Source organism: Panthera uncia, chromosome A2, assembly GCF_023721935.1.
Source record: "Panthera uncia isolate 11264 chromosome A2, Puncia_PCG_1.0, whole genome shotgun sequence".
NCBI lineage: Eukaryota > Metazoa > Chordata > Mammalia > Carnivora > Felidae > Panthera > Panthera uncia.
The window spans coordinates 57,046,185-57,061,328 of NC_064816.1; the positions used below are offsets into that span (position 1 = coordinate 57,046,185).

At 58.4% G+C, this 15,144-nt stretch overlaps 1 protein-coding gene across 1 annotated transcript; it reads left to right on the forward strand.

The window, feature by feature from the left end:
* Window positions 1-229: 229 nt before the first annotated feature.
* KLF15 (KLF transcription factor 15) lies at window positions 230-14,691 on the forward strand. Its single transcript, XM_049641143.1, has 3 exons — window positions 230-307; window positions 4,886-5,986; window positions 13,648-14,691. The coding sequence occupies exons 2-3, from the start codon at window positions 4,911-4,913 to the stop codon at window positions 13,814-13,816; spliced, it is 1,245 nt and encodes a 414-aa protein (XP_049497100.1). The 5' UTR covers window positions 230-307; window positions 4,886-4,910; the 3' UTR covers window positions 13,817-14,691.
* Window positions 14,692-15,144: the final 453 nt, after the last annotated feature.

Sequence of the window (15,144 nt, forward strand, 5' to 3'; positions counted from 1 at the left end):
CCGGGGCGGGGCGCGTGACGCGCGGCGCGGGCCAATGGGGCGCGCGGCCGGGGCCGAGCCTCCTGCGAGCCTTCGCGGCGCCCGCGGCGTCACGTGAGCCGCGGGGAGTGAGCGCAGAGAGAGCGGCGGCGGGCGAGTGCTCCGCCGCAGCGACCCGCGGGCCAGCGGGCTAGCGAGCCAGCGCAGGACCCGCGGCTGGGCCCGCGGCCGCCGCCGGACCGGGAGCCAGGCCGCCGCCCCCAGCCCAGCCCCCGGGGCCTCAGGACCGCCGGGGCCTGGCCGCCAGCCGGGCGTGCTCCAAGTTCAGGTGGGAGAGGCTCTAGGAGGCCGGAGGGGAGCCCAGGGGGCTGATCGGGACGCGAGTGGGGCGGTGGGACGCCGGCTGGGCTCTGGTGGTGCGGCCGGGTGCCCGCGCCGCTGTCCGGAGCTCCGCGCCAGTGTCGGAGGAAACGCCGGAGAAGCCGGGCGAGCCCCTGCTCGGGGCCCGGGGTCGGACAAGCCCGCGCGAGAGTGACCCCCCCCACCCCCCGTGCCCATCGGCACTTTCCCCGCGCGTGTCCGGGCCGCTGCCTCGGCGCCTGGCCCCGCGGGTCCTGCGCGCCTTGCGAGCTGGCCCTCCCATATGGCGGGCACCGGCGGGGCCTGGCGACCGGAACGGGCCGGCGAATGCGCCGGCCAGTCGGGGGCCGAGGAAGGGGGGACGAGGGGGCTGTGGCGGAGGGGTTACTGTCGGTCACCGCAGCCGTGGCCTCTGGGAGAGGGGCACCGGCCGAGGGCATGGTGCCCGGCCGGCAACGCTCCCGGGCTCTACCTAGGGGTCTTCCTTTCCCACGCTCCTCCCACACGCGGGCGGGCACCCACGCCAGCTCCACGCGCGAGTATGTCGCGGACACCCTCCGGCACAGCCACACCGCTGCCGCGCACCACGCCCCGCACACGCACAGTCACACGACATGAACTCACACCCCTTCGCGCACACCCGCACTGCTCACACACCTCTTACTTCTACTCCCCACGCAGAGTCCCTGCTGCTTTCCACTGAACATTAGCAGAACGATGGCCAAGGGGTGGCAGGGGCAGAGGAGAGGCCACCCCCACCCACCGTGGCCGTGCTGTTCCCTCTTACCTCTGCACTGTGGTATTCCCTAAGGAGCCCCCCTCCCAGGGCACCGGGGGGCTGTTTTCTCGCCCAATCCCTGGGAAGGTGACAAAAATCCCCCAATGCTTTAGTCCCTCAAATCACCTTTCCCCCAAGGACCGGGTGGCTCGTGGGAGCCCCCGCCGTCCTACAGGTGGGAGAACGCCTGGGTTCTGCGACTTTGGGGCCTGCGGGTGGCGCAGGGACCAGAGACTCTTATTTTGAAGGGCGGCCCCCACCCGCCACCCCCGTGATTTGCACGCTGACCCAATGGCAAGCCCTTGGCCGGCGCTGGGCTTGTTATCAATTACATGTTGTTCCTGCAGCGGCTGTGTCCCCGGGAGGATAAACAGCAGGCCGGGCCGGGCCTGGGGGGAGGGGGCGGAGTCCGGCTGTAGGCCGGGGACGGTGCCCGGAACAGCGTGTCCCCCCCCCCTGCACGCAGCCTGTGCTTCTGGCTATGCCATGTGCTGCTGTGTTTTAGCTTCCTAGCCGGCTCCCTCCAGCCCCGGCGGGCCCTTTTTCTATCGCCAGTGCCCCCGGGTGTCCCAGAACCCCTTCTCTGCTTTCAGTGCCTCAGTGTGCAACCCTGGCTGACCAGCCCTGCATGAAAACCCTGCTGCCTGACCCTGGCCATTCCATACCTGGGAGAATCCCCACACCCCCACCCCCTGCCCAACTTCCCCAAGCACCTCTCACACAACCAGCGCGTTCTACCAGGTCCTGTTTTGGAGGCCGGGGTGGTGGCAGACTGGATAGTCAGAATAGCTTCTATTTTGGTGGGGAGGTAAACAGAAAAGTACACAAACCCATAACCAAGATGATTTCCCCCCTGGTACCAACTACTGGAAGAATAGTGTGGGATGAGTTAACAGATGGTGGTCAGGGGAGAGCCCTGCAGGCAGTGACTTCTGAGCTGAGCTCTAAATAAGGCACTCCCACTTGGAGTGTTGGGAGAAGAGGGCCCCACAGAGACAGCACAGTCAAGGTGGAGTGGAGCAGGTGAGGTGAGATGTGGGAGAGATGGGCAAGGCCCAGGTGCTGGGAGAAGATGGGGTCACATTTCCTAGGGAAGTTATTGGATGTTTTCTCCTACCCTACCCTACCGTACTTACTCCTCCTCCCTCCACACTATTTCTTTTTATACCATTTCATCTGTGAATATCTAATTATCAACTATAATACCATCATCGCACTTAAAAATATGAACACTAACTCCTTACTATCATGTAATATTCGGTTGGTGATCACATTTCAGGGGAGAGTTTTAAGTGGGCAAGAACATGGCCTGATCTGCCTCTTAACCACTAGTTAAGGCCTGTTCCTAGGTTCTAGGAAGGCTGGAGTCCCTCTGATTCCTTAGGATTACATCGGAGGGGCACAAAGACCACGTGTTCACCCATTTGGAGGTTAATCCTAATGGCTGGTACTGACCAACGCCTGAGTGCATGCCAGCCAGTGTAGTAAGTGTTCACCTGGTGTTAGCTCATTGAACTCTTTGAGTAACCTGGGAGCTAGGCACTACTGGCAGCATCCCTAGCCAACAGACTGGACACAGAGAAGTTGTGCCACCTGCCCGAGGTTGCCCAGCTAAGTTGCAGAGGCCAGAGCAGAGCCCCCTGCTCAGAGGGTGGGCCAAAGTGGGGGGGGGGGGGGGGGGGGCCCAGGGCCCAGTGTGAGCTCTGCACAGCCTTGTTGCCCTTCACGTTATCTGGTACTCTTATTCCTTCCTGGCACCTGATTGGGTGAATAGCATGTATTTTAGAACTTCCAGTTTTAAATCCTCAGATGAGTATTAACAATTAAAGAGCCAAATATCCTCCTGGCAAAACTGCCCTGGGGTATGGACTCGCCAAAGGCATCCACCCTGCCTTAGCTTCCTGGAGCTGCATGAAGCTTCCTGGATTAGTGGGGAACTGAGGTCACTGGGGCCCGGAATAGATGGGGAAACTGAGATTCGGGGAGTGAGGACTTGTCCAAGGTCACAGCTGATGATGATCCTGGCCCTGACAGGTTTCTGTCCATGGCCAGACCTGTCGGCCGTAGAGTATGCTGTGTGCTAAGTCCGGCAGTGGCCCTCGAGACAGAGCATAGGAGTGGGTACAGAGTGGGGATAGGCAGCAGAGAATCTCTGGTTTTAGACGTGGAACATTCCCTGTTCCCCAACCTCACTGGTCATTGGGCGGGGACAAAGGTCCACAGAGGTGGCTCCATCATAGCCATACACTGTTGACTCTCCTTGGACACCGGACCTAGCATGGCCTTCAGAGGACACAGATGTCCCCTCTCTTCTCTGTTGATGTTCCCTGAGTCCCTCCTGGGCACTAGCTGCCATGCCAGAAGCTGGGAACACAGTGGGGACCCAGCAGAGCGGCCTGCCTTCCTGGAGTTCACGGTCTAGTGGGAAGACGGGAGTTAGCTGGGCCTTCCTGAGGTGGTGAGTGCTCCATGGGGTACAGGCCAAGGGCATCCTCTTTCTCATCCCACTAGGTGGTCGTGTAGTCACATGGGGTAATAGCCGTGCAAGTACTCTGGGACCTGGGTCCACTTTTGCCCTTGTGAGTTATCACCGTGGGTCAGGGCCCTGTCCACCCCATGGTAAAGCCTCAGTAAACTGTCTGGGTACAGTTGAGAGCCTTTTTGTTCTGTCCCTGCCTCTCCCACTTCACAGAGGAGGCAGCTGAGGCTGGAGGGGTCCGAGAAGAAGAGGGTGGATGAGGTCTCCCCCTTCAGATGGGGAAACAGAGCTGGTGAGAGCAGGTGCATATGGGTCTTTAATTTTTTTGCAGGGGAGGCACAAATTCGACTTGTCTGATTAAAATATAGACTGCCAAGTTGAGGTTCAATCTCAGATAAAATATTTTTTTTTAATTTTTTTTCTGTTTATTTATTTTTGAGAGAGACAGAGAACAAGCAGGGGAGGGGCAGAGAGAGAGAGAGAGAGAGAGAGAGAGAGAGAGAGACAGAATCTGAAGTGGGCTCCAGGCTCCAAGCTCCAAGCTGACAGCACAGAGCCTGACGCAGGGCTCGAACTCACAAACTGCGAGATCATGACCTGAGCCGAATCGGACGCTCAACCCACTGAGCCACCCAGGCGCCCCTAAAATAATTTAATATGAGCATATCCCATTTAATATTTGGGACATACTTATGTTAAACGTTGCTTGTTTTTTAAAACCTGAAATTCAAATCTAACTGGGTGGCCTGCAGTTTTATTTGTTTAATCTGGCAACCTTACCCAAGCCCCAACCAACACAAGGGTCAGGGGGCAAATGGCCATCCTCCTGCCCCCTTCCAGTGAGTCAAGAATGAAGCTGAGGTCAGGTGTCCTCAGAAGTGCAGCCACTCCAGTCAGCTGGACAAGGTTCCCCAAGGTTGGCCATTTCAGGGTACAGACATCCTCCTTGCATACTTTCTCGCTCACACGTGCACACACTCAATCATTCACAGATACACACGTGTTCTTTCCCAGAACTGTTCTGGAAAACCTGTTTGAAACCAAAAGTACCCCGGATTGTGCAATGGGCTTGGAGAGCGCTCTTTTGCAAACAGGTGGTGCAATTTCGGAAAACACTCTTGCAGACAGAGTTCTCCCACGGGATGGGATGGAGACAGGATCCAGGCATTTGGCAATGGGAGACTGTGGGCAGGCAGCGGAGGTGGGGGGGGGGGTTGGTGCACAGGCCCACGAGGTGGCAGGTGAGCATGCCATCCTTCTGACCAGGCCTCCTTTGTTCTTCTCTGCAGCCGCCACCGGCACGGCCAGGCCAGCATGGTGGACCACTTGCTTCCAGTGGACGAGACCTTCTCGTCACCGAAATGCCCAGTTGGTTACCTGGGTGACAGGCTGGTCGGTGGGCGGGCGTACCACATGCTGCCCTCGCCCCTCTCCGAGGATGACAGTGACGCCTCCAGCCTCTGTTCCTGTGCCAGCCCGGACTCACAAGCAGTCTGCTCCTGCTATAGCGGTGGCCCGGGTGCTGAGGGCCAGGATAGCATCTTGGACTTCCTGCTGTCCCAGGCCACACTGGGCAGTGGTGGTGGCGGTGGCATCGGGGCCAGCAGTGGCCCCATGGCCTGGGGGTCCTGGCGGCGGGCACCAGCACCTGTGAAGGGGGAACATTTCTGTTTCCCCGAGTTTCCTGTGGGTGACCCTGATGACGTCCCAAGGCCCTTCCAGCCCACCCTGGAGGAGATTGAAGAGTTTCTGGAGGAGAACATGGAGCTGGGGGTCAAGGAGGCCCCAGAGGGCAGCAGCAAGGACTTGGAGGCCTGTGGCCAGCTCTCAGCCGGGCCACACAGGAACCACCTCCATCCTGGGTCCAGTGGGAGAGAGCGTGGCACTCCCCCTCTGGGCAGTGCCAGTGTGGGTGGCAGCCAGAGTCCGGGTGGGGGGCCCACATCTGACGGCCCCATCCCCGTGCTGCTGCAGATCCAGCCTGTGCAGGTGAAGCAGGAATCGGGCAATGAGCCTGCCTCCCCTGGGCAGGCCCCGGAAAGTGTCAAGGTAGCCCAGCTTCTGGTCAACATCCAGGGTCAGACCTTTGCACTGGTGCCCCAGGTGGTGCCCTCCTCCAATGTGAACCTGCCCTCCAAGTTCGTGCGTATCGCCCCTGTGCCCATCGCCGCCAAGCCCATTGGGTCGGGACCCCTGGGGCCTGGCCCCGCCGGCCTACTCATGGGCCAGAAGTTCCCCAAGAATCCAGCGGCAGAACTCATCAAAATGCACAAATGTACTTTCCCCGGCTGCAGCAAGATGTACACCAAGAGCAGCCACCTCAAGGCGCACCTGCGCCGGCACACAGGCGAGAAGCCCTTTGCCTGCACCTGGCCGGGCTGCGGCTGGAGGTCAGTATGACAGGTGACAGGCCAGGCCATGAGCACAGCCAGCTTGTCTCTGCTCCCCTGGGGGTGTGGTCAAGGCCCAGTTCACCATTACATAAGGCTGATTAGGAAGGGGAGATGGGGCGGGCAGGCAGCGGGGCCAGAGCTGGCGTGGCTGCCCACAGGCTTCCTTGTCCCTGCTTCCCTACTGATCACTGAAGCCTGAAGCCACCTGGTCTCCAGGTTCATAATGACCCGGTCCGGCTTGCTGTGGGTGAGGGGCTGGGCCATGGCAAAAGGGCTCTCTTAGTAGTAACAATGGCAGCTAAGAATGATGGAGTGAGGGCTGTATGTCAGATGGGGTTGTGGCCCTGTGTGCGCTGTTCCCTCAGTGCCTCACAGAACCCCTAAGGGCAAGTGCTACCCTTACAGCTGAGAAAACAGGCTCAGACCAGCTAGGTAACTTGCCCAAGGCCACACCACTTGGTAAATGGGGTTTAGGCCCAGAGGGTCATATCAGAGGCGTCACATCCCGAAAAAACGCTGCTTTTCCGACCGGAGGGACCAGCTTCACTTGTGGACGTCCTCAGACACCTGGACAGGGCCTGGCCCTTGCTTCCCTGCGGGTACCTGAAGATGTATCTGGGAAGCTGTGAAGGAGGACCAGGCTGGGGGTGCTGCAGCAAAGGTGGATGAGTCCTCCCGGACTCTTCTCTGTGTGGTGCAACACGAGAAGCCAGCTCTCAAAGGGCCGGAGTCTTGCTCCAGGGCTGCTCAGCCAGCAGACGGCAGAGCTGGATGGGATCCCCCCGGGTCACCCTCACCTGGGCCCCCAGGGGTCCCCAGATCACCCTTCAGGTGGACTGGGTACACCTTTCCCTGAAAAGCAGGCAGCCGGGAGCTCACACCCTCAGGGGCACCACAGCTGGGCTGTCTCCAGTTTTTAGGACATCTACCCTGCAGGAATCTGGCCTATCTGGCTGGGGGTGGGTGCAGTGTGCATTACTAGCACATTCCCGGTCTTTACTGCCAGGGCTGCTGTGGCCGCCGCTTTGTGAGCATGCGTGAGAGAGCGAACGGGCATGCCCCTCTGTGTGCAGACCTCACAAGTGTGCGTGTAGCTGCGTGTGCACCTACGTGTACTTGCTTTCTTCGTGTGTGTCTGGGTGTGCTGCAGGACTACGCATGTCATGTACCTTGCGCGTGCGTGTGCATCTGTGTGGGTGTGGCCTACAGGGAGCAGTTGGCAGCTTCTTGGTCAGACTCATCCGGCAGCTCGGGAGGGTTGGCCCCAGTTGGGAGGTGCTGGCCACAGAGTCCTGGCCAGCTGAGGCCCTGACTGCAATATGTGATGTGACCCTGCAGCTGCTTTCCGTGGAGTGCTGAGCTGGCCAAGAAAGAGACTTTTCCCAAATAGTGTCTTGGGTTATGGAGGCCCTTCCTGATGAAGGGTCTCATGCAGCCACTGCTCCAGAGGCACCCACCGGACAGGCCCACAGGGCTTCTGCCAGAGGCCCATAGGGTGTCGGTGCTGGTGTCACATCCCTCTCTGAGCCTCTGCCGTAGTCTGTTGAGTGGGCCCCCAGGTGACAGATGTACCTCCAGGGCCACTTTGAGACCTGGTACACTGGTGGGTATGCGGTGTTGGTGGTCAGAGCTTGGGGGTGTGGGGAAGCCGAGGCACTGGGGCCATAGAGGCAGGTGCTCAACTGTAGAAGGGAGGGCCATTGACCTTGGGTGGGGGGTAGCTGGCGGCAATGGTGGGAGCCTCAGCCTATGTCAGCTTCTGACTTGCTATGTGCTCTCGGGGAGCTCCCCCCTGGCCAAGCCTCAGTTCCCCATCTGTGAAGTGGGGGGCCTGCTCTCTCCCTCTCCCTCTCAGGGCCAGGGGCACAGGGGTGCTCAGCACCACCCCTTTCTCATTGGTGGCACTGTTACTCATACAAGGGCAGAGTCTGAGAAGAGTATCGTTTCGGAGGTGGCCCAGACTCACAGGGACTCCTCTTAGATGCATTTTCTCTTGGGGGGGGGGCAGGCAGGGCTGTGGAGGGGTCGGGCATCTGGCTGGACAGAGCACTGGTCCGACTCCTGATGGGCTCACCTTCCTGGGCACTGTCCCCTGGCCACTGCTAACTCTTGGCGAGTGGCCCTTCCTGTCGGGATGAGGCTGGGCAGGGCTACAGGGAGAAAGGTGTGGTCCTTGGTGAAGGCTACCCACTTGTCTCATTCCCCCAGGAGGGGACGTGCTTTCTGGGCTGTCTCAGAGAACAGACAGAATCCTCAGCCCAGAGCGCATCTTAGGGAGGCAGATCTCACCCCAACACCGCAGCCTCAGGAGATAGTGAGTTTTCCATGGTAGGAGGTGTGCAAGCAAGAGTGGGATTTGTGGAGGGGATTCAGCCTTGCCACTGTCTGGGTCCTGGCACTGTTCTTGCCCAGGACCCACTTGGCAGGGGAAGGCACGGCATGTGCCTGGCATAGTGAGTTCCTGTGGAACTGACCCTGGGGCCATCCTTGCCTCCAGCCACTCCTAGGCCTTCAAAGGCCTCCCCTGCTTCTCCCAGGGTTCCCCTGGAATGGGATCTGGCCTTTGTGGGATTACACGTGATGGAGGCACAGGCAGCTGAGGGTACCTGTGTTTTGGGAGAGCTATTTCTCTGAGGATGCAAGAGTCCCTCATTGGCCTTCGGGAGTCCAGAACCCTTGGGGATGTACACGAGATGTGTGTGTCCCTTCTATGCGGAGGGAGCCCTTGCAGTAGTTGGGCAGGCAGGCCGACCGGCGCTGGGACAGCTTGATCTGGACAGGACAGCAGAAGTAGTGATGATGATGGCAATTAGGTGCCACATTTTCTGGCCACCGACTGTATTCTGGGCACCACCCTAAGGTGCTCAGAGTGGGAATCCCTTCCACAAATCCCCATTACTTGGTTGTATACTTCCTGCCATGAGGAGCCCATTACTTTATGAGGCTACTCTCGCCTCTTCATGTACTTGGTACTCTTAGATTCCTATCCACACTTCGCATTCTGGCCTGATCTGCTGGCCAGCCTCCCTTGCACAGTGCAGGCTCACACTTGGGCCCCCACCCTCTTTGCCCCCTCTGTGTGCCCCCTGTTTCCAACACTTCCCTCCTGATGGCAATGGTAGTCGATCTTGCGATGGTCCCTGCTTTCTTCTGCATGTGTCACAGAAATGAGCTCGTTGAGCCCTCAGGACAGCCTCATAACATGGGTGCACCAGTCTGCATTTCCCAGAGGGCCCACAGGGGTGGAGCTAGTGAGCGTGGCTCTGGGTGTGCCCTCAAGCAAGTGCCTCAGCCCCGCCCTGTCCCACCAGCAGTCTGGTGGGCATGCCTTTCGCACCTGGACAGCTATGCAGCTGGCCTTTCCCTCATCCTCTCTCCCTGCGCACCTGGTACCATGATGGCTGGGCGTCGTCTCTCCCCGACGAAGCCATCAGCTCTTTCAGATGTGAAGCTTCTGGGCGAGGAGCAAAGAGCTAACAGTAACAACAGCAATAACAGAGCTCTCGTGCACACGCTGAACATTCCAAAGTAACTCACTGAATGCGCCAGATAAGTCCACAAGGTAGGCACCAGTATGCTGCCCCCATTTAGAGAGAAGGAATTTGAGGCACAGAAGAGTTAAGTAATTTCTCCTTGGTCACACAGCTAATGAGTGGCAATGTCCGGAGTCCAACCCAGACTGTTTGCCCCTTGACCTCCTACACCCAGACTCAGGACCTCTCTCCAGCCCCCTGCGCACCCTCCAGTGAGGGATGGCCAGCCCCAGTGCTGGGAGGGAGGACCTCCACCTGCAGCTGGTCTTCAGGCAGCACCCCTGCACACTTGCCTGCCTCCTCGTATGGGGAGTTTACCACTCCCAAGGCCACCTATCTTCCTGGTGGCCCTGGCCCTGTGTCCTGTGCCCCTTTGTGAAATGATGGTGGCTCCCCCACTCCCCCACCCCTGCAACAGCCAGGTCATCATTTTGCCAGGTCACCAACCCCCCACTTCCTTCAGCTTTTGATCCTGAACCCAGTATTCTCTGTCCCCTTCCTTCTCGTGACGTGGTGCTGGCATCCTTGACGGGGCCAAAACCAGACTTTGCCTGTTCCAGTCTGTCTGGGAAGTGGCTGTTTGCCCGCCTTCCTAGAAGTTCCCTTGCTACGCTCTCAGACACAGGCCCCTTTTGTTCATGGCAGCAGAACATCCTGTTCCGGAATGGCCAAGCCATTCTATCCAGTAAGAATCCCCTCCTTCCACAGCTAATATGAATATTAATAACTTCTAGCAGCCCTGTGTGGCAGGTACTGTGGTCATCCCTGGGGGAGACAGGGGGCCCAGAAAAGGGAGCCTGTGGGCCTGAGGCCCCAGAGCCAGGATAGGATTCAGACCTGGTGGTACACTGCTGGCCTGCTTGGTTCCCATGTCTCTGCTGCCCTTATTCAACAAGGCATTCTCTCACCCCTTCCCCCAAGTGGTGTTGGACAGGTTGTACACTGTACAAATCTGGGGGGGCACCATGCCCATTGCAGGCCTTGAGACCTGTCTACAATAATGGCTTTCTGGCTGATGGAAGGAGCACTTTGCACAAAGGTGCTGTGTGTGCCAGCGGTGGGGCTGATGTTACCGGCTGCTTCCCTCTCTAGTACTTCAGCAGCACAAATCATGGTGTTGACCCATATTTCCTGGATGTCACCAAGGAGCAGGTTCTGCGCTGAGCAGCTTGCAGGTAATCAGAGCCCACGGTCACTGAATCATTGCCACGGGCTGAGCACTGTTGTAAACCCTCAAGTACCTTCCCCAATCCGCACAGTCCCCCGAGGCAGATCTGTCCTTTCCACGTCTCCAAGTGGGGAAACTGAGCCTCACAGAACTTGGTGACTTGCCCGGGTCACCTGGTCATAGGTGGCAGAGCTCACAGCCTACAGAGCCTGCATCTTAGCCACCTGGCCCCCCTCCCACTATGTGGTCCCCGGGCTCCTCCAGTGGCTGCTGTCTGGGAGAATGTGAGGGTGTGAGGTAGGGATCCTCTGAGGGCTCAGTTCCCAGGGATGGACCTCTCAGGTCACAGGGCCCTAAGGCAGCAGGGAGGAGGCTGGCAGGTAGGGACAGCTTGTTCTCAGGCCTGGCTCATGATGTGCCCAGGATGAGAGGGCCACTGTGGCCATTGTGTCAACTCCTTCGGCCTCTGAGACGAGTCCCAGCAGGTGGGCCAGAATCCCAAAGTCTTCATTGGATGAGTGAGGAAATCTTGCCCAGGACCACACCGGGGCTCCTGGTGGGGTAGGGACCTGAAAGGATCCTGCCGTTCTGCTGGCTCTGACCCTGGCAAGCCCCTTATCCTTTTGAGCCCTTGCTGTGGTGTTGTCAACCCTATGGGACTGATCCTGGCTCCCTGGCCAGAAAGGTGCAAGGTATTCCCAGTGCCTCGTGCCCAGGATGGCTCAGATATTGCTGGTGGCGTTGTTTCTGTGGCTTCCTGCTTACCCCTGCCCTGGGCAGGCCCACCTGTATAGAAGCTGTATGTTCAGCTCCTGCTGGGGCAGGTGGCCCTGGCCTGAGAGCACGGTCCAGGGTGCGTTGTGCAGCTTCCTCACTGGCTCAGGGCTCCAGTGATATACCGCCCAGCCAGGCAATGTGGAGGAGGCCAGGCACAGCAGGGAGCTGGATCAGGATCTTCGCTCCGGCCTTGGCTGCTCTGTCATGCTGGGGATGCTGGATCAGGCCCTCATCACGCTGAGCCTTGGTTTCCTCATCTGGCAAATGGGCCAGTCAGTCTTCCACAGCTCCAAAGATAGGATGAGAGCATTGCTCTGTAGCAGCCTCAGTTAACGCTCTGGGATATGAAGTGGAGTGCCAACCGCCTGTCTTCTGTGCTTCTGGGCCCGGCTCCCTATCTGGTGCTCAGGCCTTCCTACTGCCCACCTCGAGCCTTCCTCAGGGAATGTTCTGCTGTGTCCTTCTGATTCTTGGCAGGCTGTGGGATTAAAGCTTCCACCAATAGGGTCAGGCCACAGGTAGGCTACCGGTCCCAACACATTGGCTGGTCTGGGGACAGCTGTTCCACCTAACCTACTTCTTGCTGTGTGGCCCCAGGTTCGGGAAGGGACTGTTGGTCCCGGTACCTGTGTGTGTGTACATGTGTGTGCTCACGTAGGTACACATATGCCCACGCACATGATGTGCATACGTGTACATGTGTGCATGTGCACACCCTGTGCACCCGTGTAGAGTGGACGCATGTGTGTGCAGTGCACCCATGCTTATGTAGCACATGGGTAGCTTGTGTGTATGGGTGTGTCTGTGTGCATTGCATGGTGTGCACGCATGTGCGTGTTTGTGCATGCCATGGAATTTGAGAGTGCCCTGTAACAGTCCTTCGTCCTCCTGTGGGTGCTTGCTGTGTCCACGCTCTCACGTGAATGCACTTGCTGGCATCTGCCATGCACCAGGCCCTGGGCTGCTTGTGGGATGGACCACAGGGAATGAGACACACATCTTTCCTCATGGAGCTGATGGTCTAGTGGTACAGGCTGACATTCATTAAGAAGTTGGAAGCGAATTTAAAGTTACAATAGTGGCAGGGCCAGGAAATTGAGGTGCATATAGTGCTGTGGGAGCCTAGAATGGGATGCAGTCCCGGAGGGCTTTCTTGAGGAAGTGACATTTGAGCTAAGTTCTAACAGATGGGGGGAGGCAGCAAGGAGAGGGGAGAGAAAAGCATTCCAGGACTGGAAAAAGTATGTGCAAATGTCCTGTGGCAAGAAGGACCAAGGATAGGTCCGTGTAGATGGAGCAAGAGGAAGACAGTATGTGGCGGGGAAGGGGGACGAGTGGGATCTCGTTGTCAGGATGAGGGTCACAGGATGGAGAGAGCTTCAAATCCCTGAAGTCAGTGACAACATTCTGAGCCCTGTGGTCCAGCTCAGATCCTTACCTCTTGCATTAGCAGCTGCTCATTCTCAGTGGCCTCTGGGCTATGGGAGCACTCACTCCCAGGCAGGCTGAGGCCAAGAGAGGGAAGTGGCAGGGGAACCATTTAAACTCTCAGAAGTACCTTGCAGTGGCATGGTTTTGTTTGGTGACGTTTTAGGGGGCCCAGCCTTCAGGAAAGCGGTGTCTGGGACTGGAGTGGGGACTCAAGTCTGAAGACCCCCACCTCCGCTGTAATGGAGGCAGGAGGAGCCGGGAGATCCCTGCAGGGCGGGGGAGACACCTCTCCCAGGCTTCAGCTTCGGCTCCGGACAGGCCTCCGCACGCACACGCTCATAGAAGCCCCAAGTTCTGGCCTAAGGGGGCAAGGGAACGCGAGGTGTATCAGGGCCAGGATGACCCCACTGCACACTGCCGGGCGGGAGGGGGCTGTGGGCAGTAATCCCGGACTCTGGTGGGCTTGATCGCCTATCGGAATATTTACCAGCTGCTCGCAGGCCCAGATGCCTGAGAGCGGACCGCCGTGCAGCACTGGACCTTTTACTGGCAGTTCTGGAGGGGGGATGGGCGATGGGGCTTGGGACAGTGACTTTTCAGCAGTGGATTCAGAAGTTCTCGGGAGCCGGAGCAGCGCCGGGGCCGCGCCTGCCGGGCCCGTGCGTAGAGCCCTGCACCTGCCGGCCGCGCTCTGGGTGGGCGTCCGGCGGGGCGGGTCTCGCTGACCGCTGCCCGTGCGTGTCCCGCAGGTTCTCCCGCTCGGACGAGCTGTCGCGGCACCGGCGCTCGCACTCGGGCGTGAAGCCCTACCAGTGTCCCGTGTGCGAGAAGAAGTTCGCGCGGAGCGACCACCTCTCCAAGCACATCAAGGTGCACCGCTTTCCCCGGAGCAGCCGCTCGGTGCGCGCGGTGAACTGAGCGCCCGCCGGCCCCGCCCCCTCACCCGCCCAGTTCTTTTGTAGCAATAATTTATTTGCCTCTTCAGAGGCACGTGACGATGTTGCAAACCCACCTTCTGGAGCCCGGGAGGTGCAGGAAGAGAGGGGCTTGCCTGGGAGGCGGGAACCGGAGCCGCCCGGCCCGCTGCCTTTCCCGGGAAGACCTAGAGCCACGCCCGGGTCCCTGGGGTCTGAGCCCCTACCACCCGCGCAGGGGGCCCTGCCTTCCCGCCTTTGTGCCTTCGTGCCTTCCAGCGGGCCGGCCTGTGCTGCAGCGGCGCGGGGAACCTGGACCTTCTCCCACTGGGCTCCCTGCCTGGGCCAAGGCCGGCACTTTTTGCTCAGAAGAAGAAATGTGCCGTTTTGAAATGTCAGTTCCCAGAGGGAGCTGTGCTGGGAAGAAGGAAGTAGGCCAGAAGTCCAGGGCTGCACTGTGGTGTGAGGGTGGCTTGGTCCCAGACCTCTGGCTCAGACTGACTGCCGGAGGAGGGTACGGGAAGGGCCGTCAGGGGTTTAGAACCTGGCCTCTGGGCAGATAATGGAATTAGGGTGAAAAGCCCCCTCTTTGGGGGGGGGGGTCTGGCAGTGCATGTGCTTGAGTTAAACAGTGCGGGGCAGACAGGTGCAGTCTAGGTACCCAGCATGGCTCATCCCCTCGTCCTGTTTCCAGACAAATCCAGACACCAGCCTCCAGGATCACCTTGGGGAAAAGAGGGGAGCAGGCTGCATTGCGTGTAGACGAACTAGATAGAGCCTCCGAATCCTGATTTAGAAATGCATTCCTTATTTTGTCTAGAAATTAATATCAAATGAACTAGCTTGTTTTGACAGGTTTATTTCACATCCTATGAATGTATGTAAATAAGCTGTACATAGGTACATCTACATAAAATATCTTTTAATAACATATCAACATTTGTGTACATTTGAAATTAAAAAAATCTATAAAGCTGGTGTACATATGTTACAATTATGTATATTTTCTTTGGTCCTTCATAAAAATATATTTACTTTGCCAATAAAAAGAAAAAAGAACTCGATAACTTTATGGCATTCCAGTGCTGTTTTCCTGTTTCTCCAGAAAGTGGGTGTGATTCTGAGGGCAGAGGCTCTGTGTCTGTGTTTGCAGCATTTAAGGAGCCTTGTTTTGTATCCAGAGGGACACGAAGATCCCTTAGGGGTTCAGCCCCTGGCCCATCAGTGCAGGCTTCCCAAGGCAAGCCCTCCTCCATGCTGGCTGCTGGGTTTTTGCTCATTGTGGACTCCCGGAGGGCTCTCCCTCCCCTCCCCACAAACCCAAATCCAGCT

Excerpts from the sequence above, each read along its gene's own strand:
- KLF15 (XM_049641143.1), top strand. The coding sequence starts at position 4,911 with ATGGTGGACCACTTGCTTCCAGTGGACGAGACCTTCTCGTCACCGAAA. Across the intron at positions 5,987-13,647 it reads TGGCCGGGCTGCGGCTGGAG|GTTCTCCCGCTCGGACGAGC; the intron begins GTCAGTATGACA and ends CGTGTCCCGCAG.